At 37.7% G+C, this 17,885-nt stretch overlaps 4 protein-coding genes across 4 annotated transcripts; all 4 read right to left on the bottom strand.

Moving 5' to 3' along the window:
- Positions 1–61: 61 nt before the first annotated feature.
- On the bottom strand, positions 62–1,131 carry LOC113821842 (uncharacterized). Its single transcript, XM_070138120.1, has 2 exons — positions 1,092–1,131; positions 62–700 (listed from the first exon to the last, which is right to left on the bottom strand). Exons 1-2 carry the CDS (start codon positions 1,101–1,103, stop codon positions 170–172), a joined length of 543 nt encoding a protein of 180 aa, XP_069994221.1. The 5' UTR covers positions 1,104–1,131; the 3' UTR covers positions 62–169.
- A 2,699-nt stretch (positions 1,132–3,830) lies between these two features.
- On the bottom strand, positions 3,831–5,632 carry LOC113821809 (uncharacterized). Its single transcript, XM_027374332.2, has 3 exons — positions 5,615–5,632; positions 5,074–5,124; positions 3,831–4,598 (listed from the first exon to the last, which is right to left on the bottom strand). Exons 1-3 carry the CDS (start codon positions 5,630–5,632, stop codon positions 4,044–4,046), a joined length of 624 nt encoding a protein of 207 aa, XP_027230133.2. The 3' UTR covers positions 3,831–4,043.
- Positions 5,633–10,148: 4,516 nt separating this feature from the next.
- LOC138866178 (uncharacterized) lies at positions 10,149–11,389 on the bottom strand. The gene is made up of 2 exons (XM_070138119.1): positions 11,354–11,389; positions 10,149–10,897 (listed from the first exon to the last, which is right to left on the bottom strand). Exons 1-2 carry the CDS (start codon positions 11,363–11,365, stop codon positions 10,343–10,345), a joined length of 567 nt encoding a protein of 188 aa, XP_069994220.1. The 5' UTR covers positions 11,366–11,389; the 3' UTR covers positions 10,149–10,342.
- Positions 11,390–15,815: 4,426 nt separating this feature from the next.
- On the bottom strand, positions 15,816–17,441 carry LOC113808866 (uncharacterized). Its single transcript, XM_070138118.1, has 2 exons — positions 17,390–17,441; positions 15,816–16,552 (listed from the first exon to the last, which is right to left on the bottom strand). Exons 1-2 carry the CDS (start codon positions 17,399–17,401, stop codon positions 15,998–16,000), a joined length of 567 nt encoding a protein of 188 aa, XP_069994219.1. The 5' UTR covers positions 17,402–17,441; the 3' UTR covers positions 15,816–15,997.
- Positions 17,442–17,885: the final 444 nt, after the last annotated feature.

Here is a 17,885-nt window from a genome sequence, read left to right as displayed (position 1 = left end):
TTACAGAATGTCATTCAAAAGACAGTTCCTCAGTTTTCTGTAAACTCTGAGTGACTATTTTTCTACTAGCTGTGTCTGAAAAACCGGCGTGAGCAAACCGGACTATCAGACACATCTGGTGAAGGACCATCGCCACAAGGCCTGTCGTAATCCATGCCTGACCCCTTCCTTATCCCCTGTAGCGGTAGCGGTAACCGGCGTAGTAAGGATAGTAGTGGGGGTAACCGTGATAGTATCTGTTGTAGTAGTGAGGGCGTCCGTGATAGCTGTAATGAGGTTGAGGTTCGGGTTCCGATTCGACTGATCTCTTGTGGTGGCTGTGGTATGTGTGAGGGTAACCATAGTAGTTGTTGTAGCGGTAGTTATTGTAAGGGTAGCGATAGCCATGGTGGTATCCATAGCGAGGATGGCCATGGTGGACTACCTGGTAACTATAGCTGTTGGAGGGATCAGGGTCAGCTGCTGGTTGAGGGTCAGCTTCCGGCGTGGGGTCAGCTGAGCGTTTGGTGAGGCCGTGAACTTGGGTGCTGACGGAGTAGGTGCCGGCAGCCGGATGCTTGACATAGTGGTAGCGAGGAGAGTAGTGATGGTAGGGGTATTGGTGGTAGGAGTAGTGGTGGTAGGGGTAGCGGTGGTACTTGTGTGGCTCGGGATCGGCGTGTGTTACCACGGCCGCTGCCAAACACACCAGTACAATTGCCTGGAAGATATACTTTTATAAATTTCAACTATCACAGGAATACATTTTGTTTTCTCTTGGAATTATGTTTCTTTTGCTCTATTCAGTAAATCAACGATGATTACTCAGTTTTGTCTCATCTGAGTCTACATGAATCAGTCAAGCTGATACATGCCTATTTTAATGATAGTAATAATTGTCTTTTAGATATCCATTTTTTTTATATAAGTCAAAGTGTAAGAAAAAAAAATATATGTATGTATATATAGACAGATAGATGTACAGATGTACAGACACATACATATCTATATAAGTTATATATGTGTGTGTGATTTCTGTCTGGGATTATGTATGTATATGTACACTCAAGTATTAATAAAGTTTTCGTTCGCTAACAACTATGGCGACTCACCGCAAGCTTCATGGCTGGACCTCTTCTTGGCTCACCGAGGACGCTGTGTCTGCTGACTGCTTGTGGAAGCCGCTTTATATACGGCTCCTGTTCGTGGCCTTCGACAAGCAGGGGTTCACGCACCCTATGGGAACAGCCATTAAAACTGTATTTCCTCAGTCTGCCAAAGACGAGTGCTCTCTTTTGCTTATTCATCAATGCATTTGTGTATATCACATCTCTGTCTCTGCTGTGGGGTGCAGTTTATCGCAGAAAGTGGTGGTATACCTCCTACCCGAGTAATAAACACATATGCCAATATCTGATTTATGTGTTCATTCATACGCATGCACACATATATATATGTGTATACATACATGAACATATAAACATGCACACAAACATACACACACGCTCACACAAACAGGTACACACATATATACAAATATATATGTTTATATGTATATATATATATATATATATATATATATATATATATATATATATATATATATATATATATGATTGTATCTATATATATACACTTAAATAAAGGCACATATACATATGCATACACATTTATATATGTAAATATACATAGATACACACAAACACACACATATGTGTTATAAATATACAGATATGTATATAAGCATATATATGTATATGTATCTATATCTATCGATCTTTATGCACATGCACACTGACACACACATACATACACTGTGTGTGTATGTGTATGTATACCTATGTATACATACATACAGACATACGCGTACAATAATAAATGGTATACATACACACACACACACACACACACACACACACACACACACACACACACACACATATATATATATATATATATATAAATATATGTGTGTGTGTGTGTGTGTGTGTGTGAGACAGTGCATATATATGTACATTTATGTTTATATATATATATATATATATATATATATATATATATATATATATATATATATATATATATATATATAAACACGCACACTCACACTCTCTCTCACACACATATATATGTTTGTGGATATGTATATATACATTATACATATATACATATATATGCATATATATATATATATATATATATATATATATATATATATATATATATATATATATATATATATATATATATATATGCATGCATTTACATGTATGTATCTATGAATATATATATTCACACACATATATATGTATATATATAAGTATGTATTTATGAATATATATATTCATAAATATACATATACACATATATTTACATATACATACTCATATATATATATACACATATATACATACATATTCATATATATATATATATATATATATATATATATATATATATATATATATATATATGCAAGCATATATATGTATGTGTGTGTGCGTTTATGTGTTTATGTGTTTCTTATTGCGTGTGTCTGTGTGCGTTTGTGTGTGTGTGTGTGTGTGTATGTGTGTGTAAGCGTACATGAATATAAGTATATACATATATATATATATATATATATATATATATATATATATATATATATATATATATATATATATGTATATATGTATATATATATATGTGTGTGTGTGTTTGTTTGTGTTTATGTGTGTGTGTGTGTGTGTGTGTGTGTGTATGTATGTGTGTGTGTGTGTGTGTGTGTGTGCGTGTGTCTGTGTCTGCATGTATATGCATATACACATATATGTGTGTATGTATGTATGCACACACACATATATGGGTTTATATGTTTATGGTATATATACGTGTATACATATGTATATATATTTACATAGTATACATGTACACATACACATACACACAGACATATATACATACATAGATACATACATATATATATGCATGCATGTATACACATATACACACACGCACACATATACGCATATATATATACATGCAAGTATATCTCTCTATATATAATTATATATATTTCTGTATGTTTACATTTTTGCATATATATATGTATATATACGTGTATATATGTGATTATATATATGTATATATACATTGTATGCACACACAAACACATGCACATACATATATATAGAGTTTGAATCTATAAACTTTATTCAATTTGATAGAAAAATTCTGCCGTAGGTGGAATTATCGTCATATTAATTTCGTATTTGATATACATACTGTAGTATTGTCTGCATCTACTCTCCTATATTTGAGTTGGTAGTTTGCCAGTTTTAACATGTAAGTAAATTTATGCAAAGGTTATTATTATTATCATTATTTATTTATTTATTTAAAGAATTCAATGAACACAAATGGTCTACACCTTCGGCCTAAGGGTAATGCGGCGAGTTCTGGGTCTCCACAGCAGAAAGTAAAGTGTAAAAGGTTTATCTATTTATTTATTTAAAGAATTCATGAACACAAATGGTCCAAACCTTCGGCCTAAGGGTAATGCAGCGAGTTCTCTTCGGAAAGCAGAGTGTTAGAGGCAAGTTCCTTCGAGCCTCTGGTTGGCATGTCCCTAGATCTGATCTCCTTCGGCAAAGCGGTTAAGGTGTTGGCAAAATAATTATATGAAGGAAAAAATAATACTGATAATAATACACTCCATTTTTTTGTATATTAAGAAAGATTGATACAAAACTTAAACACATTAGCACTTTTCATATTGACAATAGTGATGGCAGTATTTTTTTCTGCATGAGAATTGATGTAATAATACCTCTGAGTTCGCTTTTCATAATAACCCAAATTGTGAGTGAGGAGTGAAGAAATTCTCCAGTACTGAATGTCATCTTTATTCTCTATTGCACTGATTCCCTGTTTCAAATGAATTCTCTCAGTTTTCTATAGCCTTCATTGATTGATAATGGTACTATGTCTGAAAAACCGGCGTGAGCAAACCGGACTATCAGACACATCTGGTGAAGGACCATCGCCACAAGGCCTGTCGTAATCCATGCCTCACCCCTTCCTTATCCCCTGTAGCGATAGCGGTAACCGGCGTAGTAAGGATAAGCGTAAGGATAACCGTGATAATATCCTTTGTAGTAGTGAGGGTGTCCGTAATATCTGTAGTGAGGTTCAGCTTCGGGTTCAGGGTCGACTGATCTCTTGTGGTGCTTGTGGTAGGTGTAAGGGTAGCCATAGTGATGGCTGTAACCGTAGCCATAGTAGGGGTAGCGATAGCCATGGTTGTAGCCGTAGTGGGGACGGCCATGGTGGACTACCTGATAACTATAGCTGTTGGAGGGATCAGGGTCAGCTACTGGTTCAGGATCAGCTGCTGGTTGAGGGTCAGCGTCCGGCATGGGGTCAGCTGAGCGCTTTTTCAGACCGTGAACTCGAGGAGCCACGAAGGAGGTGCCGCCACCAGGATGCCTGGCCACTCCATCGCCCTTCAGAGGCTCTAGGCGATGGTGACGGGGATAGTAATAGTGAGGGTAGTAATAGTAAGGAGAGCGGAAGTAGCGTGGTTCGGGATCGGCGTGCGCAACCACAGCCGCTGCCAAACACACCAATACAGCTACCTGTAATAAGGGAAGGGAGTTCGTAGAATTAGTATTTTTCACTTTTCTCATAAAAAAAATCGTCCATCTCCATAATTGCAATACTAAACTGAAGGCTGCTTTATAAAATTAGGACGTTACATTTACTATTTTTAGATTTAAATTAGATTATTAGCTTCATAAGACTTTTGTGCGAGAGTTATAATACATCTACTTAAATTTCCACACATATATATGCTTGTGCATGTTTACATATATACATATATATACATCTATGAATAAATTTCCCTTCAGATAAATATATGAATGTATGCATGCGTATAAACAGACATATATATATATATGTATATATATATATATATATATATATATGTGTGTGTGTGTGTGTGTGTGTGTGTGTGTGTGTGTGTGTGTGTGTGTGTGTGTGTGTGTGTGTGTGTTTTTGTGTGTGTGTAATGTTTAAGTGTGTATGTGTTCATCTGAACGTGTGCCTTACCGCGAACTTCATGGCTGGTCCTGTCGGAGGCTCACTGAGGACGGGTCGTCTCTGCGGATTGCTTGCGAAGCCTCCTTATATATGGAGTCTGACGTGGCCTTCAGGGGGCGTGGCTTCCTCGCCGATCATTTTCCCGATAGGCCTAAGTGCTTGCAGTAGAACACCTGGATAAGTGGATCGGCTGATAGATAGTAGTATATGTCTTGATGCAATTAGATTCATGCACATATGAATACATACGCATATATATGTATATACATACGTACATGTATATATATATATATATATATATATATATATATATATATATATATATATATATATATATACATATATGTATGTATTTTTGTGTGTATATGCACACACACGAACACATATATGTGCATGTGTTTGTTTATCCATTCATATGTGTGTGTGCCGATGGATAGATAAACATAGAGTGATATATATGTATATAATTCTCAGTATATAAACATATATATACAGACTTATAGCTAGCTAGATATAGATACCTTTTTCGGTGATAACACCCTAGACATACCTGTGTTCTCTTCGCCATTGTCTAGGAAGCCTAGAAACACAACTCGAGACACGAAGAAAATGATTAACATTATTGTGCACACTATGATCGACCACTGTGTTAATAGGGAAAATCTGGTGTTCGCAACAACTAACATCCCAACCACGGACTGGACGCCGCCGAAAAAGACAGGTATTTCTACTCCTTTTGTTAAATTCTTCCAAAAGACTAAACATCAGGAAACACAGACACACCTAGAACCTTCCTTCAACAATGACAGTTTGTTGGAAAACAAAATAGATATGCTAATAGAAATGCTCTCCGAACAACAGGCGGCGCTCAGCAAAATGATAAATCAGAAGGAATGCGCAGAGGCAGCAGACGTCACGACAGACCCGCTCCCCCCCTACCAAATCCCGTCCGACCTCCCTTCCCCTGTCTTTGACCAATCCACCTACCAATCTTTCCCATTTACTTCCCCTCCCCCTATCAGAACGCCCTCTACCTCTACCCAAGAACCTCCCTCCACACCCTCCCTACCTGATGAACCCATGGCTAGCGACCCCCCGAGCTCCCTTCCTCTCCCGCCTATCCCCCCCCCCACTCCCCGCCCGCAGTGAGCGAGCAGGCGTGCTGACTCGCCAGCCTCCCCGAGAAACAAGACACCTCAGCAGTCCTCGAACACCCCGCAAGTCAAGAGGAAAAACGAGGCATCTACACAAGTAACGCCTAGGCGAAGCTTTAAGAAAAGACAAAACAAAAAGAAAAACAATCAGAAGGAGCTCGACCCCAATCGCCAGTGGGATGACGCAACTCATCACCAGGTGCCAGGAGTCCCCCCTCCCACTGCCCCCCCCCCCCCCACTCCAGCCCCAGCTCCAGCAGTGCCGACGGTCGTGATAAACAACCACGGAGAAAGAGCGGAGCAAGTTGCTGAGGACGAAGGTTTCATCACAGTAACATCAAGGAAACAAAAGAAAAAACAAGAGAAGAACGACAAGCGGCAAAACCCTTAGCAGGAGCTGATCGACCTGACACAGTGTTCCTGTATATCACAAGCTGCCATCCAGACACAAATGAAGAACCCGTCGAAGATCATCTGTCGGACAATTTTGAAAACATATCAAGTGTAAAAGCACGCAAAACCGTGATGACACATAATTACTACCCCAGTTTCACGGTAACAGTACGAGGCCGAGAAATAACGCCCGAACTATTTTTAGACTCGGATGCCTTCCCAAGGAATGTCAAAGTGTTCCTCAACAGAAACAAGTACAATCGTGATCAGAGGGTTTGACAAGGCAATGCCCTCAGCAAATCCGACTGTCAAAATAGATCGCATTAACGCTCAGTCTCTCCTTGGGCATTTTGATGACATAGGAATGCGTATAATAGAGAGAGATCTCGACATACTACGTATTAGTGAAAGTTGGCTTCACCAAGATATACCAAATGCATTTATTAATATTCCAAACTTCAGTGTTTATAGATGCGATGCAGGACGTGGGGGAGGAGTTTGCTTATAGGTACGTGACACCTTTAAAACAAACGAGATATCCACTACAATTGCTAAGAGTGCAGATGTAGAGGATATCTGGGTTAATGTACAATGTAATATGCTTCCGTCTTTCATTGTAGGCGCGATCTATAGGCATCCTCATGGTTCTTCTGAATCCTTTGATTATTTAGAAAAAGGTTTTAGAGAAATGTCATTGAAAAAGAAATCTCTTTTCATACTTGGCGATCTAAATGATGACTTAAACAAGCCAAATTCTAAATTAACTAAGATAATTAACAAAAACAAATTTGAACAACTGGTAAACAAACCTACAAGAATCACAGAAAATACATCGTCATTGATGTAATTACAACGAACATAGATGAGATTGTCCTCCACACAGACGTCATTCCATGCCATGTTGCCGACCACGAACTCATAACGGTGACACTAGATATAAAGAAATCAAAACGACCAACAGTTACAAAAACCTTTCGAAGATTATCCAATTATGATTCTCAGTCATTATGCCAAATCATAATAACCAAAGTATCATCTCTCCTAAAAAAATTGCAAACTGACAACGTAGACAAGCAGGTAGATGTCTTCACGGATTGATTAATGATAGTGTAAATGCCATCGCCCCCTTTGTTACAAAAATCATGAAACGTCCTCCGGCCCCATGGATTACCGACGACATCAAGAGAGCCATAACAGATAGGAATGATATGCATAACGCTCTCGAAAATAACAGACTCGACACGACACTCTAGGCTCACTATAAACAAAGAAAGAGAAATGTGAAATCGCTAATACAAGAAGCCAAAACTGATTATTTTAGAAATAGATTAACAAATTGTAAAAAAAGATTCAGCTACAACATGGAAGATTTTAAAGACACCTGTACCAAACAAAAACAACCATAAATATAATCTAAACACCAAAATTAGTGCTACTATTTACAGTGCCCATGTGTTCAGCATTCCTTATCTGATGTTCATCATGTCAAAGAGATCACATAACAGTGATTGCAGCGCATAATGCTGATCCTTACAGGAAGAAATTCCAACACCAAAGAAGGTTCCGTGCATGAACACTTTCAGGAGCATTAAAGGGTCAAGAATCTGACGCGGAATATTCCCAGATCTCTCTCCTTCTCTTAGTTTTGCAGTTATGGAAAAGAGATTCTGTAGTACTCACTGTGACAATTCCATACTCATAGTAAATAGAATATCTATGAATGAATGGCTTTCGACGTGTATGATTGGTGGGAATTTTACGGTTATGTTGTTTCATTATCTCTCCCTCTATTTTCTCTCCTTTCTCTCTCCTAGGAAAAGGATCCTTAGTAATGTCAGTATAATTATATACGTGGATAGATAGATATTGCTTGATAGTATTGTTATGGGACAATAGAAGTCAAGGGTATTATTTACTGCCCATAGCAGGGTCAAAATCATGTCCTGGAAAAAAAAGAAACACTTGAATAAACAACACAACTCTATTCAATAGTTGTTTTTTAAGTACATTAATTATATATATATATATATATATATATATATATATATATATATATATATATATATATATATGTATATATATATGTATGTATATATATAATATAGAAAAACAAAATTCTGCTAATATCCCATGCATCCCATCCTATTTCTAATATAAGAAGACAAAATACTTAACCGAGAGTGACCACAGGCAGAGACGTGCAAAACTCGAGCTGTACAATATGGCGGAGTGGCTGACTGAGGGCCAGGTGGTCGGAGTCAGCCACGAGTGAGCTCGAGTCAGCCACCGAAACATAGGTCGTGTCGGATTCCGAAACGTTTGCATTGCGTGATTTACGTCTTATGCCTGGTCACCTAAACACTTTCAATTGATCAAATGATTAAACATTGATATATTCTAAATGAAATGTAACTAACGAAAAAATAACAATCTAAATGAACGTAATAATGCAAGTAATTTACTCTACTAATTCATGCACCCACAACAGTATAAGTAATTGTTTTAAACTGATATGTTAATTTCCGAATATGGTATCGACTAATCGACCGACAGACGAAATGTAAATATGTATGTCGCCCTGTCATTTTTCATAATCACTTGAAATATATATATATATACATGTATGTACTTTCATAAACACTTGAAAGGGTACAGAGAATGTATATTAGAAGCTACACAATATCAGTTTGTCTGTCAACCTTCCCTTCACTTCTTCATGAAAATGGGTTGAATATCTTAATCTTGTTTTATCATGATTTTATTCCTAAATCGTGAGCTTCAACTTACCAGACTGATGATCTGTTATGACTCTAATCTTTGTTATAGTATATATACATTTTTTTTTCTGTGAAATCTGACCTTGAAACCTCCACTAATCGTACACATCAATAATTCATTCATAAACAGCTTATTTCCTATTACTGTGATGGCACTTGGCGGATCAGTTTTCTGGAGGGAGTACAGAAACTCCTTCCGCACTGTACTTTGGCCATTGCTAAACCAGAGGTGCCTCTCCTGTTCAGTGCTGTTTATATGAGTCTATGATTAATCCTACGTATGAAATCTGACACATACTAGGATGGCATTTCCTGATATTCCATGAGGTCGCCACTGAAGGATTTGAAAAATTCATCAGTATACTTCAGTTAACCAATTCATAATTCAGGCGGTATCTAGACTCATGGCTCTTAACCCAGACGCATGCATGAAATCTATATGTTGCAAAATGCTTTGTTTCATGATTATCAGAAATGTTCCACTCGTTGAAGCAAAGGATACTGCTAATATGTGTTAGAGCAAGATTTTAGGTCCTGGAATCTTATCTCTAGAACTGATTTAATTTGTCACAATAAGGGAAATACAGGAAACCTCTATTTACTTGTTGATAAGTCTAGTTGATTTGAGTAAATCTCAAACCTAGAAGCAGATAAGCAGATATCCATAAGGGTATATTTATCTAAGTATATTTTATCATACGATTTTGTTTTCCAAAAGAACGAAGGAATGTTGTAGGACAAAGAAATTAACGTATTTCTATTATCACCTTTAATCTTCACACTAATGATTCCAAACACCAATTTTGCAAAGATATTCCCTCAGTTTTGTCTTCGAGACGTGATCACCACCCTGCCTGTGCCTGAAAAACCGGCGTGAGCAAACCGGACTATCAGACACATCTGGTGAAGGACCATCGCCACAAGGCCTGTCGTAATCCATGCCTGACCCCTTCCTTATCCCCTGTAGCGGTAGCGGTAACCGGCGTAGTAAGGATAGGAGTAAGTATAACCGTGATAATATCCATTGTAGTAGTGAGGGCGTCCGTAATATCTGTAGTGAGGTTCAGCTTCGGGTTCAGGGTCGACTGATCTCTTGTGGTGCTTGTGGTAGGTGTAAGGGTAGCCATAGTGATGGCTGTAACGGTAGCCATAGTACGGGTAGCGATAGCCATGGTGGTAGCCGTAGTGAGGATGGCCATGGTGGACTACCTGATAACTATAGCTGTTGGAGGGATCAGGGTCAGCTACTGGTTCAGGATCAGCTGCTGGTTGAGGGTCAGCGTCCGGCATGGGGTCAGCTGAGCGCTTTTTCAGACCGTGAACTCGAGGAGCCACGAAGGAGGTGCCACCACCAGGATGCCTGGCCACTCCATCGCCCTTCAGAGGCTCTAGGTGATGGTGACGGGGATAGTAATAGTGAGGGTAGTAATAGTAAGGAGAGCGGAAGTAGTGTGGTTCGGGATCGGCGTGCGCAACCACAGCCGCTGCCAAACACACCAGTACAGCTACCTGTAAGAAGGCAAGGGAGTTCGTAGAATTAGTATTTTTCACTTTTCTCATAAAAAATCGTCCATCTCCATAATTGCAATACTAAACTGAAGGCTGCTTTATAAAATTAGGACGTTACATTTATTAGCTTCATAAGACTTTTGTGCGAGAGTTATAATACATCTACTTAAATTTCCACACATATATATGCTTGTGCGTGTTTACATATATACGTATATATATACATCTATGAATAAATTTCCCTTCAGATAAATATACGAATGTATGCATGCGTATTAACAGACGCACATACATATGTATATATATATATATATATATATATATATATATATATATATATATATATATATATATATATATGTGTGTGTGTGTGTGTGTGTGTGTGTGTGTGTGTGTGTGTGTGCTTGTGTGTGTAATGTTTAAGTGTGTGTGTGTTCATCTGAACGTGTGCCTTACCGCGAACTTCATGGTTGGTCCTGTCGGAGGCTCACTGAGGACGGGTCGTCTCTGCGGATTGCTTGCGAAGCCTCCTTATATATGGAGTCTGACGTGGCCTTCAGGGGGCGTGGCTTCCTCGCCGATTATTTTCCAGATAGGCCTAAGTGCTTGCAGAACACCTGGATAAGTGGATCGGTTGATAGATAGTATATGTCTAGATGCAATTAGATTCATGCACATATGAATACACACGCATATATATATATATATATATATATATATATATATATATATATATATATATATATATATATATATATATATATATACATAAATAAATGTATGTATGTATTTTTGTGTTGATGTGCACACACACGAACACATATATGTGTATGTGTTTGTTTATCCATTCATATATGTATGTGCCGATGGCTAGATAAACATAGAGTGATATATATATATATATATATATATATATATATATATATATATATATATATATATATATATATAATTCTCAGTATATAAACATATATATACAGATTTATAGATAGCTAGATATAGGTACCTTTTTCGGTGATAACACCCTAGACATACCTAAGTGTTCTCTTCGCCATTGTCTAGGAAGCCTAGAAACACAACTCGAGACACGAAGAAAATAATTAACATTATTGTGCACACTATGATCGACCACTGTGTTAATAGGGAAAATCTGGTGTTCGCAACAACTAACATCCCAACCACGGACTGGACGCCGCCGAAAAAGACAAGTATTTCTACTCCTTTTGTTAAGTTCTTCCAAAAGGCTAAACATCAGGAAACACAGACACACCTAGAACCTTTCTTCAACAATAACAGTTTGTTGGAAAACAAAATAGATTTGCTAATAGGAATGCTCTCCGAACAACAGGCGACGCTCAACAAAATAATAAATCAGAAGGAATGCGCAGAGGCAGCAGACGTCACGACAGACCCGCTCCCCCCCTACCAAATCCCGTCCGACCTCCCTTCCCCTGTCTTTGACCAATCCACCTACCAATCTTTCCCATTTGCTTCCCCTCCCCCTATCAGAACGCCCTCTACCTCTACCCAAGAACCCCCCTCCACACCCTCCATACCTGATGAACCCATGCCTAGCGACCCCCCCAGCTCCCTTCCCCTCCCGCCTATCCCCCCCACTCCCCGCCTGCAGTGAGCGAGCAGGCGTGCTGACTCGCCAGCCTCCCCGAGAAACAAGACACCTCAGCAGTCCTCGAACATCCCGCAAATCAAGAGGAAAAACGAGGCATCTACACAAGTAATGCCTAGGCGAAGGTTTAAGAAAAGACAAAACAAAAAGAAAAACAATCAGAAGGAACTCGACCCCAATCGCCAGTGGGATGACGCAACTCATCACCAGGTGCCAGGAGTCCCCCCTCCCACTGCCCCCCCCCCCCCACTCCATCCCCAGCTCCAGCAGTGCCGACGGTCGTGATAAACAACCACGGAGAAAGAGCGGACCAAGTTGCTGAGGACGAATGTTTCGTCACAGTAACATCAAGGAAACAAAGGAAAAAAACAAGAGAAGAACGACAAGCGGCAAAACCCTTAGCAGGAGCTGATCGACCTGACACAGTGTTCCTGTATATCACAAGCTGCCATCCAGACACAAATGAAGAAGACATCGAAGATCATCTATCGGACAATTTTGAAAACAAGTGTAAAAGCTCACAAAACCGTGATGGCACATAATTACTACACCAGTTTCACGGTAACAGTACGAGGCCGAGAAATAACGCCCGAACTATTTTTAGACTCGGATGCCTTCCCAAGGAATGTCAAAGTGTTCCTCAACAGAAACAAGTACAATCGTGATCAGAGGGTTTGACAAGGCAATGCCCTCAGCAAATCCGACTGTCAAAATGGACCACATTAACGCTCAGTCTCTCCTTGGGCATTTTGATGACATAGGAATGCTTATAATAGAGAGAGATCTCGACATATTATGTATTAGTGAAACTTGGCTTCACCAAGATATACCAAATGCATTTATTAATATTCCAAACTTCAATGTTTATAGATGCGATGCAGGACGTGGGGGAGGAGTTTGCTTATATGTACGTGACACCTTTAAAACAAACGAGATATCCACTACCATTGCTAAGAGTGCAGATGTAGAGGATATCTGGGTTAACGTGCAATGTAATGTGCTTCCGTCTTTCATTGTAGGCGCGATCTATAGGCATCCTCGTGGTTCTTCTGAATCCTTTGATTATTAAGAAAAAGGTTTTAGAGAAATGTCATTGAAAAAGAAATCTCTTTTCATACTTGGCGATCTAAATGATGACTTAAACAAGCCAAATTCTAAATTAACTAATTAACAAAAACAAATTTGAACAACTGGTAAACAAACCTACAAGAATCACAGAAAATACTTCGTCATTAATTGATGTAATTATAACAAACAGAGCTGAGATTATCCTCCACACAGACGTCATTCCATGCCATGTTGCCGACCACGAACTCATAACGGTGACACTAGATATAAAGAAATCAAAACGACCAACAGTTACAGAAACCTTTCGAAAATGATCCAATTATGATTCTCAGTCATTATGCCAAATCATAATAACCAAAGAATCATCTCTCCTAAAAATATTGCAAACTGACAACGTAGACAAGCAGGTAGATGTCTTCACGGATTTATTAATGACAGTGTAAATGCCATCGCCCCCTTTGTTACTAAAATCATGAAACGTCCTCCGGCCCCATGGATTACCGACGACATCAAGAGAGCCATAACAGATAGAAATGATACGCATAACGCTCTCAAAAATAACAGACTCGACACGACACTCCAGGCTCACTATAAACAAAGAAAGAGAAATGTGAAATCGCTAATACAAGAAGCCAAAACTGATTATTTTAGAAATAGATTAACAAATTGTAAAAAAAAAAGATTCAGCTAAAACATGGAAGATTTTAAAGACACCTGTACCAAACCAAAACAACCATAAAGATAATCTAAACACCAAAATTAGTGCTACTATTTACAGTGCCCATGTGTTCAGCATTCCTTATCTGATGTTCATCTTGTCAAAGAGATCACATAACAGTGATTGGAGCGCATAATGCAGATCCTTACAGGAAGAAATTCCAACACCAAAGAAGGTTCCGTGCATGAACACTTTCAGGAGCATTAAAGGGTCAAGAATCTGACGCGGAATATTCCCAGATCTCTCTCCTTCTCTTAGTTTTGCAGTTATGGAAAAGAGATTCTGTAGTACTCACTGTGACAATTCCATACTCATAGTAAATAGAATATCTATGAATGAATGGCTTTTGACGCGTATGATTGATGGAAATTTTACGGTTATGTTGTTTATTTATCTCTACTTCTCTCTTCTCCCCTCTCTCTCTCCTAGTAAACGAGTGCTTAGTAATGTCATTATATATCATATATGTGGATAGAAAGATAGATATTGATTGATAGTATAAGTAATTGTTTGAAACTGATATATTAATTTATGAATATGTTATCGACTAACCGACCAACAGACGAAATGTAAATATGTATGTCGCCCTGTCATTTTTGAGAAACACTTGAAAGGGTACAGAGAATGTTTATTAGAAGCTAAACAATATCAGTTTGTCTGCCAACCTTCCCTTCACTTCATGAAAATATCTCGAATATCTTAATCTTTTATTATGATTTTATTCCTAAAATGTGAGTTTTAACTTACCAGACTGATAATCTCTTATGACTTTAATATTATTTATAGTATATATACATAAAAAAGAAAATCTGACCTTGAAACTTCTCCACTAATCATACACATCAAGGGGCATTAATTCATAAACATTTTATTTTCTATTATTGTGCTGGTACTTACCGGGTAAGTTTTCTGGAGGGAGTACAGAAACTCCTTCCGCACTGTATTTAGGCCATTACTAAACCATAGGTGCCTCTCCTGTCAATACTGCTTATATGAAAGGGTCTATGATCAATCTTGTGTATCAAATATGAGACATGCAAGGATGCCCTTTCCTGATATTCCATGAGGTCGCCACTGAATAATTAATCAGTAAATTTCAGTTAACGGACTGATAGTTCAGACGGTATTTAAAATTATAACCCTTAGCTGAGACCCATGCATGACATCTCTAAATTACAAAATGCTTTGTTTCATGATTATCGAAAATGTTCCACTCGTTCAAGCAAAGGATACTGCTAATGTGTGTTAATGCAAGATTTTAGGTCCTGAGATCTAATCTGTAGAACTGATTTTATTTGTCACAATAAAGGAAATACAGCAAACCTCGATTTGCTTGTAGATAAGTCTAGAGCTGATTTGAGTAAATCACAAACCTAGAAACGAATAAGCAGATATTCATAAGGATACATTTATCGAAATAGATTTTATCATACGATTTTATGCCTTCCAACTGAACAAAGGAATATTGTAGGACAAAGAAATTCACGTATTTGTATTTTCATCTTTAATCTTCACACAAATGATTCCAAATACCAATTTTCCGGAGATATTCCCTGTTTTGTCTTCGAGACGTGATCACCACCCTGCCTGTGCCTGAAAAACCGGCGTGAGCAAACCGGACTATCAGACACATCTGGTGAAGGACCATCGCCACAAGACCTGTCGTAATCCATGCCTGACCCCTTCCTTATCCCCTGTAGCGGTAGCGGTAACCGGCGTAGTAAGGATAGGAGTAAGGATAACCGTGATAATATCCTTTGTAGTAGTGAGGGTGTCCGTAATATCTGTAGTGAGGTTCAGCTTCGGGCTCAGGGTCGGCTGATCTCTTGTGGTGCTTGTGGTAGGTGTAAGGGTAGCCATAGGGATGGCTGTAACGGTAGCCATAGTAGGGGTAGCGATAGCCATGGTGGTAGCCGTAGTGGGGATAGCCACGATGGACTACCTGGTAACTATAGCCCTTGGAGGGATCAGGGTCAGCTACTGGTTGAGGATCAGCTGCTGGTTCGGGGTCAGCTTCCGGCATGGGGTCAGCTGAGCGCTTTTTCAGACCGTGAACTCGAGGACCCACGAAGGAGGTGCCGCCACCAGGATGCCTGGCCACTCCATCGCCCTTCAGAGGCTCTAGGTAATGGTGACGGGGATAATAATAGTGAGGGTAGTAATAGTAAGGAGAGCGGAAGTAGTGTGGTTCGGGATCGGCGTGCGCAACCACAGCCGCTGCCAAACACACCAGTACAGCTACCTGTAATAAGGCAAGGGAGTTCGTAGAATTAGTATTTTTCACTTCTCATGAAAAATAATCATGATTACAATGCTATACTACTGGCTATTTTTTTAATTAGATTTATGCACATATGACTATATATACATTATATCTAATAAATTTATATTTAGATTAGATTTAATAACTTTATAAGACGTGTAAATTTCCCCTCATGTCTTTATATATATATATATATATATATATATATATATATATATATATATATATATATATATATATATATATATATATGAATGCATATCTGTATTCACACACATATATGCACATAATTATATATATATATATATATATATATATATATATATATATATATATATATATATATATAAAGGTGCATGTATCTCCGACTATTAATATATTTATATGTATATACATATTTGTGTGTGAGTGCATGTATGTGTCTATATGTAAGGACATAGAAATATATATACTCATATGTATATATTTATCTATCTTTCTATCTATCTATATATATATATGCATATATGTATCTATAATTGATTATATATATGTATATATAAAGATATATATATGCATATATGTATATATAATTAAATATATATATGTATATATAAATATATATATGTATATATATATGCATATATATAATTATATATATTTATATACAAATATATATAATTACAGGTATATTTGAGTGTGTGTATATATGTATATTTACATGGATATACATACACATGTATATATATATATATATATATATATATATATATATATATATATATATATATATATCTACCGTATAAGTGTGTGTGTTCATCTGAACGTGTGCCTTACCGCGAACTTCATGGCTGGTCCTGTCGGAGGCTCACTGAGGACGGGTCGTCTCTGCGGATTGCTTGCGAAGCCTCCTTATATATGGAGTCTGACGTGGCCTTCAGGGGGCGTGGCTTCCTCGCCGATTATTTTCCCGATAGGCCTAAGTGCTTGCAGGAGAACACTTGGATAGGTGGATCGGCTGATAGATAGTAATATATGTCCTGATGCATGAATTAGATTTATGCACATATGGCTACACATACATACATACATTATATATATATATATATATATATATATATATATATATATATATATATATATATATATATATATATATATATATATATATATGCATGTACTTTTGTCTGTATATGCACAAACACACATATATATGTGTTTCTATATACATTTTTATATCTGAATATGCACACACGACATATATGCAAATCCATACCTACATGTGTCTACATGTGTGTGTGTTGATAGATAAACATATAGAGTATGTATATAT

The sequence above is a fragment of the Penaeus vannamei genome, chromosome 24 (genome assembly GCF_042767895.1).
Source record: "Penaeus vannamei isolate JL-2024 chromosome 24, ASM4276789v1, whole genome shotgun sequence".
Lineage (NCBI taxonomy): Eukaryota > Metazoa > Arthropoda > Malacostraca > Decapoda > Penaeidae > Penaeus > Penaeus vannamei.
This window is presented reverse-complemented; position numbering and strand designations above follow the sequence as displayed.